Below are 12904 nucleotides of genomic sequence, written 5' to 3'. Positions count from 1 at the left end.
AAAAAAACTATGTAGTAGGTAACACAAAAAAAACCTAGGCGTTAGCACACAAAAAAACTATGTGTTAGGTATAGCACAAAACAAACCCTATGTAGTAGGTAACACATATCTACTGTATGTAGTAGGTACTACAATTGTGTGTACCTTATTGTAAAGTGTTACCAAACTTTTAATTATGTTTTTAGTGTAAAGGCTCACTATAATATAGCCTATTTAAGTTGCTGTTTGGTGTCACTGGGAGGTTAAATGAGGATTAAATAAGGCGAGCAGTCCAAGGTCGGATGCCCTCTCTTTACCCCCCGACAAATGAAATAGTGGGAGTGCGCAGTGCCAGGCCGGGCCAGCAGCAGCAGCCGACGCATCATCATCACGTACAGTGGGCTTCCTTTACGCACACTGGATGCATGCACGGACTGAGAGGCAGAGACCGGGGCGAGGAGGATGCTCACACCGGCTCAGAAGGGCTTTCTCTCGGGGTTTATCTATCAGGTAGCAGTGGTTTGGTCGCCGCTACTCACTGGTGTAAAATGCACTGGAGCAAACCGGGTGTGCTGGTCGGCCTAGCTGAGACGCCCGGCTGCTGTTGCTGCTCGCCTCCTTCGCTTCTCCCATTTCTATTCTAGGACTTTATTTTTTTTTATATAGGCTATTCATTGTAGCGTTATTATTTCCAGGTCAAAATCTCAGTTTCCTGTGCGGCTTGTTTGGTTTGTGCTTATTAAAAAAATGGCCGGAGATGGCGGTGCTCTGAAGGATATCAATGAGATTAAATCCCAGTTCCGGACCAGAGAGGGCTTCTACAAGCTACTCACCCTCTCCGACTCGCAGCAGCGGGGCGGGCTGCCGCGGGGTCCGTCCGCCGGGGGCACGCTGGGCCCCGGGGCTGGACCTGGTCCCATACCCGGCGGGCTGCTGCAGGGGCCCGGGGCTAGCGCTACCACCACCGCCTCCTCCTCCTCTTCCAATGCCGCAGCCAACTCCTCTCCAGCCGGCTTCCTCCCCCCTGTCAGGGTCTCCATGGTCAAACTACAGCCCGAAGACCCGGGCGAGGAGTCCGAGCGAGTGTGCTTCAACATCGGCAGGGAGCTGTATTTCTACACGTACACCAACATCAAGAAGGTGAGCCTTGGCTTGGCTTGCATACACTGCCTTGGCCGGAGGAGTGACAGATACAGATTGGATGGTCAGGCGTATTTTAGCCTAGCAAGCATGCTATTAGCCCGCACTGCTAATTTATTCGTTGCTGCTGTTGCATTTCGTCATAGTGTTAAACGTATGAGACGCTTTGGTAGGCGACAGAGCTGGAGGACATGCATATTTTGTATTTGTAAAGGCAGTGCAGAAGGAAGGATGTGGCTGGTAGGTTCTCTGAATCATATAGAGAGTGAATGGTGCATCATGACATGCAGACGGATACACACAGTCAGTGGACGCTACTACTAGGAGGCAACCGTGTCACTATTGGAGCAGGAAGCAGCTCTGACAGCTCTCCATTCACTGAGTTTAGACTTGAAACCATGTGAACTAAGCGGCTACAAAATCCAATCAGTCATTTTAAATTGTTTTATGAATCTTTGCTACTAATCAGCCCATGCTCTTTCAGTTTGGAGATCCTTCAGTTCTCATGGTGCACGGTCTACACACCTTAACACTGACCACATCTTTAAAGCACTCGCACTGGCTGCATCCTGCTGTCTCCTTGTCCCCTCAGGATGACACATCGATGCTAAAAGTCAGAATTCACTGTGAGAACCATAGCCTATAACAGACTCAATTATTCAGATCTTATTTCTCTGCCTGCTTGACATCGCCCTAAATCTGACAGTTTTTCATAGTGGAAAGAGTTCATTTGTCCTTCAGTTTCTCCTTCCAGAGCTTGTTTTTAGCATTGCTAGCTTTCCCCAAGGATTATTTTTAGAGATCTGAAATAGCTTCTTAATGATGAATACTAACAACCCATTTAGAAAGGAACTGAAGGACCAATATAGAAAGCTTCTACGTATCATGACATGGATCGATGAGAGAAAACATTTAAACTGACTATTTTTAAAAGGTCGAGGCTTCTCTCTCGCTGAATACAGTCATACCTTTTTTAGATTCATCATCTTATAATCTTCTTTTTTCCGGGTCATAATGAAATGACTACACAAGGACAGGATGCTGTTTTTAAAGTCTTTAAATTCATCCCCTGGCACATTAATTTGTATTTAACATCAGTGGGGAAACATAGACTCTGCCACCTAAACTCCCCATACCAAGTAGGCTATGATCGATACGTGGCATCAGGGGTGGATTACTGCACGGGCACACCGGGCACAGGCCCAGGGGCTCAGGGGGGCCCTTAGCCAGATATACTGATAGTAACTTTTCATGTTGCATAGTCAAAGAGCTCAGTCACTGATGTCAATAACAGGGTCCAAAAAGGAATAGCCTAAATATAAGGATTCTCATTCAAATTGAACAAGATAGAAATCATCATGGGCCCCTCAACTAGTATTCTGTATGTGTGAAGGGCCTTGAAGGCCCCCTCACACATACAGAAATAGGCTTTCTATGTGTGGATTATAAATTGTTCATAAAAAGTAGCTATCCACCCTTTATCTTTTGAAATGGGCCCCTCCATCATAGAACATGGGTCTGCAGACCAATCTACTGTAATGTTTTTACAGTTGCAGAGTAAAGAGTGCTGCCTGTTTAAGAAAAATCTGAAAAATAATGTTCCTTCTGCATCTCAGGATTTGATATAGCCTCTAAAAGTTCCTCTCAAAGTGCACCAGATTGATGCATTTTACTTTAAAAGGGTAAAAAAAAATCAGGGGGGGCATGCCCCCGGACCCCCCCAACAAGGTACAGGGTCTGTGTCACAGTATCCCAAAATCCTGTGGGAAACACTGACTTCCTTAATATGTTTTTGCCATTAATTGTATGTATCTGTGTGGAAAAGTCAGTGTACCTGACTGGATAAGGGACGAGTGGGGGGCCCTTTAAGAGATTGTGCCCAGGGGCCCATTATCTCATAATCCGTCTATGCGTGGCATCATGACTGATACAGTATAAGGCATTGCTATGTACCAGGGATATCTGTGAATGATGGAAGAAACAATGAATTTTATAACAACAACGACAAAGAAACTGCATTTAATGTGGATTGATCACAATTCATTGATACTCAATCTGCTTATTAAGGTCACTAATGATTAGGGCTGGGTATCGTCAAGGACTTCGCGATACGATACGTATCACGATACACTGGTCACGATACGATATATCACGATATATTGCGTATCTTGGTATATCGCGATATATTGCGATATTCCATAAACAAGTTGCCTTGTCTAACATAACAGCACAATATAGTGATAATTGTACAGACAAATTAAGTCAAAACTATTTCATTCACAACTTCCTTTACTATTTTTCTTCCTTTTTTTTGGTTTTGGCAAATTATCAAACACTGCTGCAGCTGCCATAACATCAAAATAACAAATCCAATTCACTCTTGTACTAACTGTACAGGACACAATGAAAATGAAAACACATCAGTGTGCTTTTGTGACACAGTGAATCTTAAGTATTTTTATAAACAAAACTGATCTAACTTCAATAGTCAGTATCCTAGAGGCTCAGGCCTGACAGCAGACATGGGTTTGAATCTGACCCGTGGTTGTTTCATTCCCTCTCTGCCCCACTTCATATCTGTATCTCTGCACTGTCAATAAAGCCTTGAAAAGCAAAAAAAAATTAATAAAAAAAAATCGATATTTTGATATAAAAATCGATACTGATATCGGGAAACTAAGTATCGCGATATATCGATATTTCGATTTTTTGACACAGCCCTACTAATGATGCTGCGGTTTCAGTACAAATAATCATCCTCTGCCCTCCAGAAGTTATGTTAAGTTTTTATCATTTTGGTAAATCGCTTTTTGGGGGAGTTCCTACTTTGCCTGAATGTTCAAGAAGGAATTGATATATTGATTTGTAGGTCAAAATGGAAACAATGCCCCCTAGTTGTCTTCAAGTTGGGGGGTAGATATGTTAGAAAATGTGTTGTTGTTTTGTTTTTTAGATATCCAAGCTACATTAGAACTGTTTTTACAACAGCATTTCAATTGGAAGCAGTTCCTGAGCACACATTGTTCACTTCACCAATGAATGATCGGTTAAAAGTCTAAAATGTCGTGCACACTGATGTACTGAAAGGATGAGTTACAAATTTTAGAAAATCAATCTATCCATCCATCCATACATCCGATTGTTATTTTGCACAGAGAACATCTATGGATTGTCGTCCTCCATCACCTATAATAGGAAGGGAACTCTATAAGCAGGAGAAATGATTACAACAACAAGCAAAACCTGTTCCTACGGTTTTTATTTTAAGACTGTCTGTCTCTGCTGTGCAGCCTGTTTCTTGATCTCTACAGACCTTCTCTCTCTCCTCCCTTTCTGCGTGTGCGTCTCTCACCAGTTTATATTTAGCTCTTAGATCACATATTTTTCTAGCAGTGAGGTGACTTTTCGTAGTGTCCTGTCTTCACATAAAAGCTTGATAAATCTAAACCAAAGTAATTGTAATATTTTTTCATCCTTCCGTTTTCCATTGAACTCTCCCCCCTCTCCTAGACATTTGGATCTCGGGCGTTTGCAGTTTCTTTGCCAGTAAATGATGTTTTACTGTGAGTGCACCGTGAGTATATTCTCGCCCCTGGTGTTTTATTAGTGTCATGGTCGATTGTGGCTCCCCTCCAACACGGCCAGGCCTTGTTTATTAAAGTCTTGACAGGAAGGACTACAGTGTAATCCACAAGGCCTCAAACTAACCCTCAGAGATCAGGTGTGACCTTTCGCTGTGCTGTCGGGTATGTGGACAAAATAACAAGAAGGGTTTTCCAGCTTAGAAATACTCCTGAAGCCATAACAGTTTTTGGTACTGTGTGGCCATAAAACATCAGCGCCTCTGAATTTTGTTTGATGGATTTCATCATGTGTGATTGTTTTGTATCAGAGCACAACACAAACCTTCACTCATTCTGACAAAACTGTGGTTCACCAGTGATCTTTTGGATGAAAAAAATAAAGAAATCCTATCAAACCCTGCCATAGGCGCCCCCGGAAATACCTCTTTGCTTGATATAATATTGTCACAGGTGTTTGTAACTGTGGTACATTGTTTTTATTGTGGATTTTTCTGTTTTCAAATGATTCCTATGGGACAACTGAAACCTTTTGAAGGACCTGTAAACGTCCCTGACCCTCAGTTTGGGAACCTTCAACCTCCTTTGCTGATGTTTTGCTTGTGCATCTGTTTTTCTCCAGGCCATAGACCTCAGCAAGCCGATAGACAAGAGGATCTACAAGGGGACTCAGCCAACGTGTCACGACTTCAACCAGTACTCGGCCACGGCAGACAGTGTTGCTCTCATCGTGGGATTCTCAGCCGGACAGGTCCAGTATCTCGACCCCATCAAGAAGGAGACCAGTAAACTCTTCAATGAGGAGGTATGATGTGTGTCTGTGCAAAGGGATGTTGCGGCCCGATTTCATGATGTGATTAAAGCATGCTGCATCAGAAGTCATTTGTCATCCTTGTATCGATTTTTCACCCTAGTTTGGATGCTGTGTTGTAGCTCAAGGATTCAGACACAATCTCCAGCTTTGTCCCTCTTAAAACGCTTCATCCTTTTCGCATTCTTTTACTGCCTCTCTTGAACTGCCTCTTTCTGTTTAATGGGTGTCTCTTTAATGGAATTCCCAATTAAATTTCAGAAACTGTGTGTGTGTGTGTGTGTGTGTGTGTGTGTGTGTGTGTGTGTGTGTGTGTGTGTGTGTGTGTGTGTGTGTGTGTGTGTGTGTGTGTGTGTGTGTGTGTGTGTGTGTGTGTGTGTGTGTGTGTGTGTGTGTGTGTGTGTGTGTGTGTGTGTGTGTGTGTGTGTGTGTGTGTGTGTGTGTGTGTGTGTGTGTGTGTGTGTGTGTGTGTGTGTGTGTGTGTGTGTGCTGTGTGTCTCTTGAAACTGTCCACCTCTGTGGGATTTGCTTCTTCTTAATCTTTTTCTTTCCTCATCTTCCACGCCCTATTGTCTGTCTCTGCTGTGCAGCCTGTTTCTTGATCTCTACAAACCTTCTCTCTCTCCTCCCTTTCTGCGTGTGCGTCTCTCACCAGTTTATATTTAGCTCTTAGATCACATAGTTTTCTAGCAGTGAGGTGACTTTTCGTAGTGTCCTGTCTTCACATAAAAGCTTGATAAATCTAAACCAAAGTAATTGTAATATTTTTTCATCCTTCCGTTTTCCATTGAAATCTCCCCCCTCTCCTCTTTCTCTCTTTCGTGTTTTCCAGAGGTTGATAGACAAATCCAAGGTGACGTGTCTAAAATGGCTTCCCAAGTCTGAGAACCTGTTCCTGGCCTCCCACGCCAGCGGCCACCTCTACCTCTACAACGTGGAGCACCCTTGTGGCACCACGGCCCCGCAGTACTCTCTGCTGAGGCAGGGGGAAGGCTTCGCTGTCTACGCCTGTAAGACTAAGACACCGCGCAACCCTCTGCTACGGTGGGCCGTGGGCGAGGGCGGCCTTAACGAGTTTGCCTTCTCCCCGGATGGCGTACATGTGGCGTGTGTGGGTCAGGACGGCTGCCTGCGCGTCTTCCACTTTGACTCTATGGAGCTGCAGGGCGTGATGAAGAGCTACTTCGGCGGGCTGCTGTGCGTGTCCTGGAGCCCCGACGGGAAATACTTAGCGACGGGCGGAGAGGACGACCTGGTTACAGTCTGGTCATTTGCAGAAAGCCGCGTGGTGGCCAGGGGTCACGGCCACAAGTCCTGGGTCAACGTGGTGGCCTTCGACCCCTTCACCACCTCCATAGAGGACGAGGAGCCCATGGAGCTGAGTGGCAGCGAGGAGGACCTCCACCAGGGGGCGCCCAATAACTCCATGCACTTCGGCCGGGTCAGAACCAGCAGCACGCTGTCTCGTCTGTCCCGACACAGCTCTAAAGGCGGCGGGTCAGCGGCGGTGACGTACCGCTTTGGTTCGGTGGGGCAGGACACACAGTTCTGTCTGTGGGACTTGACCGACGACGTGTTGTACCCGCGCCTGCCGCTCACCCGCGCCTTTACTAACACTTTTGGGCCATCGCTGCCCGCCTCTGGCAGCGTGGCTGTCAACAACACCTCTGGAGAAGCAGGAAACGGAGGGGTGGAGGGGCACCATCACCCACCTAACACTAACACTACCACTGCGACTACCACCGTCACACCCAACCCCTCCCCCAGTCCCACCCCGCCTACGCTCCCCTTACCTCTGCCTCGCTCCCTGTCCCGCTCCAACTCTCTCCCACACCCGGCCGTGGCGACCGTCGCCAAGGGCCCGGGCGCCTCAGAAGGTGGAGGGAGTAGCGGAGAAGGGGGAGGGACTAGCAATGCAGGAAACAGCACCCCGTTCAGCATAGGCCGCTTCGCCACGCTCTCACTCCATGAGCGCAAGTCGGACAAGTCTGGCAGCAGCAGTGGGGTGGAGAAGGAGCATAAGAGATACCACAGTCTGGGCAACATCAGCAAAAGCAACGATAAGATCAACGTAGCGCCGCGTAGCAACCGACTGGACGCGGCCAAGGTCCTGGGCACCACGCTGTGCCCGCGCATGCACGAGGTGCCTCTGCTGGAGCCGCTGGTCTGCAAGAAGATCGCACATGAGAGGCTGACCGTGCTGGTGTTCATGGACGACTGCATTATCACAGCCTGCCAGGAGGGGCTCATCTGCACCTGGGCACGGCCGGGGAAGGCGGTATGTGTTCAATGAATTCTTTCCTTAGGGAAATGTTGGAGTATTGACGTAGTTCATAAAGCAACTCATTTTCATATACTGTATGAGAAGTTTCATCCAAAGAGTATTTATCTCCCTGGCTTGCTTCCGTTAAATTAAAAATGTTGAAGTTAAAGGTGGTATCAGTGATTCTGGGGAATTCTTGATGTCAAAATCAATTTTGTCGAAATCAGTGAATATCTCCTCACAATTCGCCACCTGTCCTTACTGTGTGTGTGCTGGAAAGAAAATCCAGTATTAATACACAGCCTAGGCTCCTTAAACGGGCATGTTGCTAGCTAAGGTGGGCCCCTTTTGTTTACATACCCTTTGTTTACATACTAGTCTAGAGAACCTAGGCCGTGAATTAACGCAGGATTTTTTTTCAGTTAATACAGTACGGCCAGGTAGCGAAAGTGATTTTGACAAAAAAAAAATTTGACAACAAGCGATCGCCAGAATCGCTGACTCCATCTTTAAAACATGATAATGATAAAGAGAGCTGCTAAATGCACAATAGTATATAAATACATATGTACGACTATGGAAAATAGTTTTCCCTCACAGGTCAGTAATCCATTTATTACCTGCTGGATATTTCAAACTTCACGTCTTCAAAAGCTACAGAATTGACTCAACGGTATGAAATGATTTCACCCCTCTCCTTCAGTAACAATACGGGCTCTTTTTATCTTCCTTCACTTTAAAGTGGAGTATAGATTTTCCTTCTGATGGAGTGTCTAACTTTCTTTTTTTCTGTCTCTCTCTTCAGACGTTGACAGCACAGAACGGGAACTCTCCGAGCGGCACAGTGGTATAGCTGGAGGAGAAGCTTTGCACTCTCCCCTCCCTCCACCTCCTCCAGCCGCCTCTCCACTGATCCTCAAAAATGTCAAATTAGGGGCCAACAACCAGAGAGCGCCTCCTACCTACTGCTGCAGTATTATACCCTCAGTATAACCCTCTGTACTCGCCAAGACCCAAACCATGTTCCCTACTCTTTTCACTCCGATGGTGGGCACTTTGGTGGGAAACACTTCCTGAAACTTAGGCACAAGCATATCAGCTAGTAAGCCTTTGGGTTCAGATAGCTCCTTACATTGGGCTGTATTCATAACGTGGCCAAAGGTCCAATTTGGCAGTTTTTTTCAATATGCAAAAAGCCAGGTCTTTAAAGAAATGGTTTTAAATGTGACTGGCCTGCATAGAACCCTGACCTCAACCCCACCCAACACCTGTGGGATGAACTGGACCAAGATTCGTCCCTATATACTGTAGGCAAGATTAGTCACTACTTTTAGTGTTCAAAATTCAAAGTTACTGGTTTTTCTTGTTGGAAAAACTTTGATCCACAGATTTTCTCCTATTGTTTGAAACCAAGGACATAGATGAAGAAATACAAGTATGTTGACCATGATGTAGCTTTAGCTTTAAAAGGCAGCACTTGTTCCTTTTACATTTGCAGTAAGTATTATAATAGTCAACAGTAGGACACAGCTACAATGAACATAGTCTTCGGGGAGAGTTTCCCACCTGGTGCCACTGTGGGAATGCGGTTTATTCCTAGCGCTTTGGCCCTCTGCCTTCACCCCACTCCGAGAAGTATTCATCCCATCCCTCCATTTCCCCCTCTACATGCAAAAGACACTGCAAACGCCACGGCCGTTGTATTTAAGTTATTTATTTTATCACAAGACTGTGTAGTTATTTATAATGTAAATACTGAAAATACTCTATAAATACAACAAAGGACAAAAGTTTATGGATATAATGACTTGACAGCAAGGAAGTGAAGAAAAAAGAAGAAATATGAAGAATGTTAATATAGAGGCGGAAGAATCTCGGGTTCAGTGTGACTTTTTGGAGAGACTGAACCGAGTCTCTTGAATAGGGCCCAATAATACTAAGCCTGCTGAACAGACAACAACCGCTCACAAACAAACACACACTCTTGCACATTCCTGATGTAAAGTGGCTCAACCACACACACACACACACACACACACACACACACACACACACACACACACACACACACACACACACACACACACACACACACAATCCTCTTATGGTGTAGCATCATGCATACTGTGTCTTGGACTCCATTCCTGTTGCACCTGAATTGCCTCTTGCAGGAATTTGCACATACAATAAACCCCAAGGTCCATTCTGAGCTGCTACGGCGAGTGTTGTTGTCTCGAATTATCTGAGTTTGGTGCAGAGGATTTTGATCGGTGAACATCTTCCAAGGAAACGGCTCAATGTTGATATTTGGGTTCATTCCATTTGTGATTTCAAGCTTATCGATTCCGCTCCTTATTGAAACTTAATTACGATTTCTAACACATTGGTTCAGTAAGAAAGGAGGAAAACACACCTCTCTGTTTATCAGATTGAGGCTATCTGCCATAACCTACAAAAAAACACCTTTAATTTGAATTCTTTAGAAATCTTTTTTTTTTCTCTCTAATAATCACCCACATTGCTTTGCCAAACTACTGAGAGAACGGGCTGTGAGGTGTTTCTAGGTTATTCTTTTTTTTAACATACTTTTTCTTTTGGGCCATAACATACTTCTATTCCCGGTCTTAGATGTGTGAATGCTCAGTGCCAATTGAAAGCTCAGTGCAGCAGTATTTTGTGTTTCTTATTTTTTTTATATGAATGCACATGACTTTTTCATGAGTTACCTGTCAGACAACACCTCCTATAAATAGCAGCAGCCAATGCTTTGCCCTTGGAGCGACAGACCAAACCACCAGTTTCTTTCCTTGCACTGTGTCGGTATCATTTGCAGCCAATTTGCTACTTTTTGTCGTCATAGCAACAGCATGCAGTCTGCTGTGAGTACATATCAAATGAGCTCCTGATCCGTGCAGGGTCAGTCTCAGCTTAAAGCCTACATTCATACTTCCTAACAATGAAAAACTAGAGTGTTAAAGGGATATTTCAACCCAATATGCAAACTATCCAAACCTTATAAACTTGGGTACAGCTGTCCTTGTCTTTCAAACAATTAAATACAATCTGATCACAAGTGGACATCCCTAAAAACCCTGATTTCACGCGGGAGCCATTTCCAGGAGGCATTTGTCCACATATGTTGTGTGAATGTGATTGTGTTCATGCCCTCATTAAAGTCAGTCAGTACATCAGTATTCATACAGCGTGAAAAACCTGTTGAACTCGGTGTGATCTCAGAGTGAGTTCTCTCCTCTTTCTCATTATCTTTTTTTCCAGACGTCTTCTTTAGCTTGACGGCACAGGGAAGCAAAATAAAATCAGAAGATTCAGTATGCTCAAGGATTCTTACTCGTGCATTGCGTTTTGAATAAAAGATAGCTGATCATTGCCCTGGATCTTTCTCAATATATGCTTTAATCATTTAAGTCTCACTCTCTCGCATCGCTCAGTTATTTAGCCACAAAACACATGCAATATGCTGCACAAACTGTTTGGAAGAATAGAGTGCCTCTTTCTAAGAACACTTATATAGTTTTAGAGAAAGAGACTGAGGTGAAATGAAATACAGTAGCAGACTAACTGGGAATAACTTGTGTTCTCAAATACAAGAAACAAACAGAGGTGTAGTAATAAATGATGAGAAAACTTGTCAGAAAGAAATATGAATATCTGTTTCCCAAATGTATATGATCTGTTGTTGAAGTATACATCATCCCTTCAAGAATGTTACTATTGAACATTTTAAAGCCAGACAAACAAATGTTAGTGTAGGTTAATCATGTAGAGAAGGCAGCAGGTGTACAGCTCTGACCCGTTATTAGTAAGTGATGATACCAGCCATAAACCCCAATGAACACTCAATATTTCAATTCAATTTGAGATGATTATGGCAATTCTTCGTCCACAGAACATAGAGCTCAATCTGTGTTTTCCTCTTAATGTCTCGATCTGCACGTAAACAACTGTAAACGCTCAGAAACAAAGGAACAAACATTCAATGGCACATTGTCCATTGTGTGTCATTTTAATTGAGCTTTCTTTTATTTTGAGTTTTAATTGTCTCTTATTTCTGTGTGTGTGCATGTTTGTGTTTAAAATATGCATTCTCAATAATAACCATACAGTTGCTACCTGCACAGACACACACACACACACAGCAAAACTCACTCTTTCACACAATTTACGCCTGTTTTCTGGTGGAAGAACGGCAGAGTGACGTCACTGTATCCAGTTTGTATATGGTGATCTGTTATTAAAAAATTAAACCTGAAACAAGCGTGTGTCTGAGCTGATAACGGATGTTGACCTTATTCCGTCAGTCTGCCCCAGGGCAGCTGTGGCTACTATCGTAGTTTACCACCACCGGTATGACTGTGTGTGAATGAATGGAACCTGGAACCCTATAAGCTCTTTGAATCCTTAGGGAATAAAGCGCTATATACATCCTATCCATTATTATTATTATTATTATTGATTAAAGGAATAGTTCAACATTTTCAGCTCTTTGCCTCGCTCTCCAGCTCAATATAAGGGGACAAAAACCTTCTCTGTATAAAAAAATTAAATAAATAAATTATAACACTTTAAAAGTTCATTTTAATTCTAAATGCAGAATTTGTCCTTATTACTGTGTATTTTACAGAGATGGTAATGAATGTTGATGAATTTACAATAACAGAGTTGTAGTTAAAATACGGTTCCTGCTTGAAATATACCATCATATACTAACTATGCATAAAAACATAAATACATAATAAAAACTTGTACACACATTGTCGTGGCTGGAAGGGAAAACAATAAGCTGTAAAACATTTTAATTCAGAGTTTCAATTATTTGTGCTTCATTAAAACAACGCATTAACTGATTTTGCATTTGTAAACTGTTAAGTCATTCATAATAGTCCAGAAGAGACATCCCTGCTCCTTTGGTGGTCGGTAGAGGGCGACACACACTCAAACACATTCTGTGACTCCTCTTCGCTGCACCTGTGGAGGAAGAACACGAAGCTCTCAGCCGAGAAAACACGAAGTTTGTCGAAGTCACGCGGGGCGTGGCGTCACTCGAGACAATGCGCAACTGTGGAACCTCAAAAATACACAAAATAAAAGCTCTGTCAGGTCAAGTCAAAA

The 12904-nt window shown here is 43.7% G+C and overlaps 1 protein-coding gene across 1 annotated transcript; it reads left to right on the top strand.

The window, feature by feature from the left end:
* Nucleotides 1-711: 711 nt before the first annotated feature.
* On the top strand, nucleotides 712-8811 carry LOC307270192 (WD repeat-containing protein 20). The gene is made up of 4 exons (XM_080053360.1): nucleotides 712-1119; nucleotides 5323-5505; nucleotides 6344-7789; nucleotides 8580-8811. Exons 1-4 carry the CDS (start codon nucleotides 727-729, stop codon nucleotides 8625-8627), a joined length of 2070 nt encoding a protein of 689 aa, XP_079909486.1. The 5' UTR covers nucleotides 712-726; the 3' UTR covers nucleotides 8628-8811.
* Nucleotides 8812-12904: the final 4093 nt, after the last annotated feature.

This window comes from Ammodytes marinus (genome assembly GCF_949987685.1).
Source record: "Ammodytes marinus genome assembly, chromosome: 3".
NCBI classification, from domain to species: domain Eukaryota; kingdom Metazoa; phylum Chordata; class Actinopteri; order Uranoscopiformes; family Ammodytidae; genus Ammodytes; species Ammodytes marinus.
This window is presented reverse-complemented; position numbering and strand designations above follow the sequence as displayed.

What these genes read in the sequence shown, in the direction of transcription:
- LOC307270192 (XM_080053360.1), top strand. Translation starts at nt 727, where the DNA reads ATGGCCGGAGATGGCGGTGCTCTGAAGGATATCAATGAGATTAAATCC. An exon ending in CGTACACCAACATCAAGAAG is followed by an intron (nt 1,120 to 5,322) that starts GTGAGCCTTGGC and finishes GTTTTTCTCCAG; the next exon opens with GCCATAGACCTCAGCAAGCC. An exon ending in GTAAACTCTTCAATGAGGAG is followed by an intron (nt 5,506 to 6,343) that starts GTATGATGTGTG and finishes CGTGTTTTCCAG; the next exon opens with AGGTTGATAGACAAATCCAA.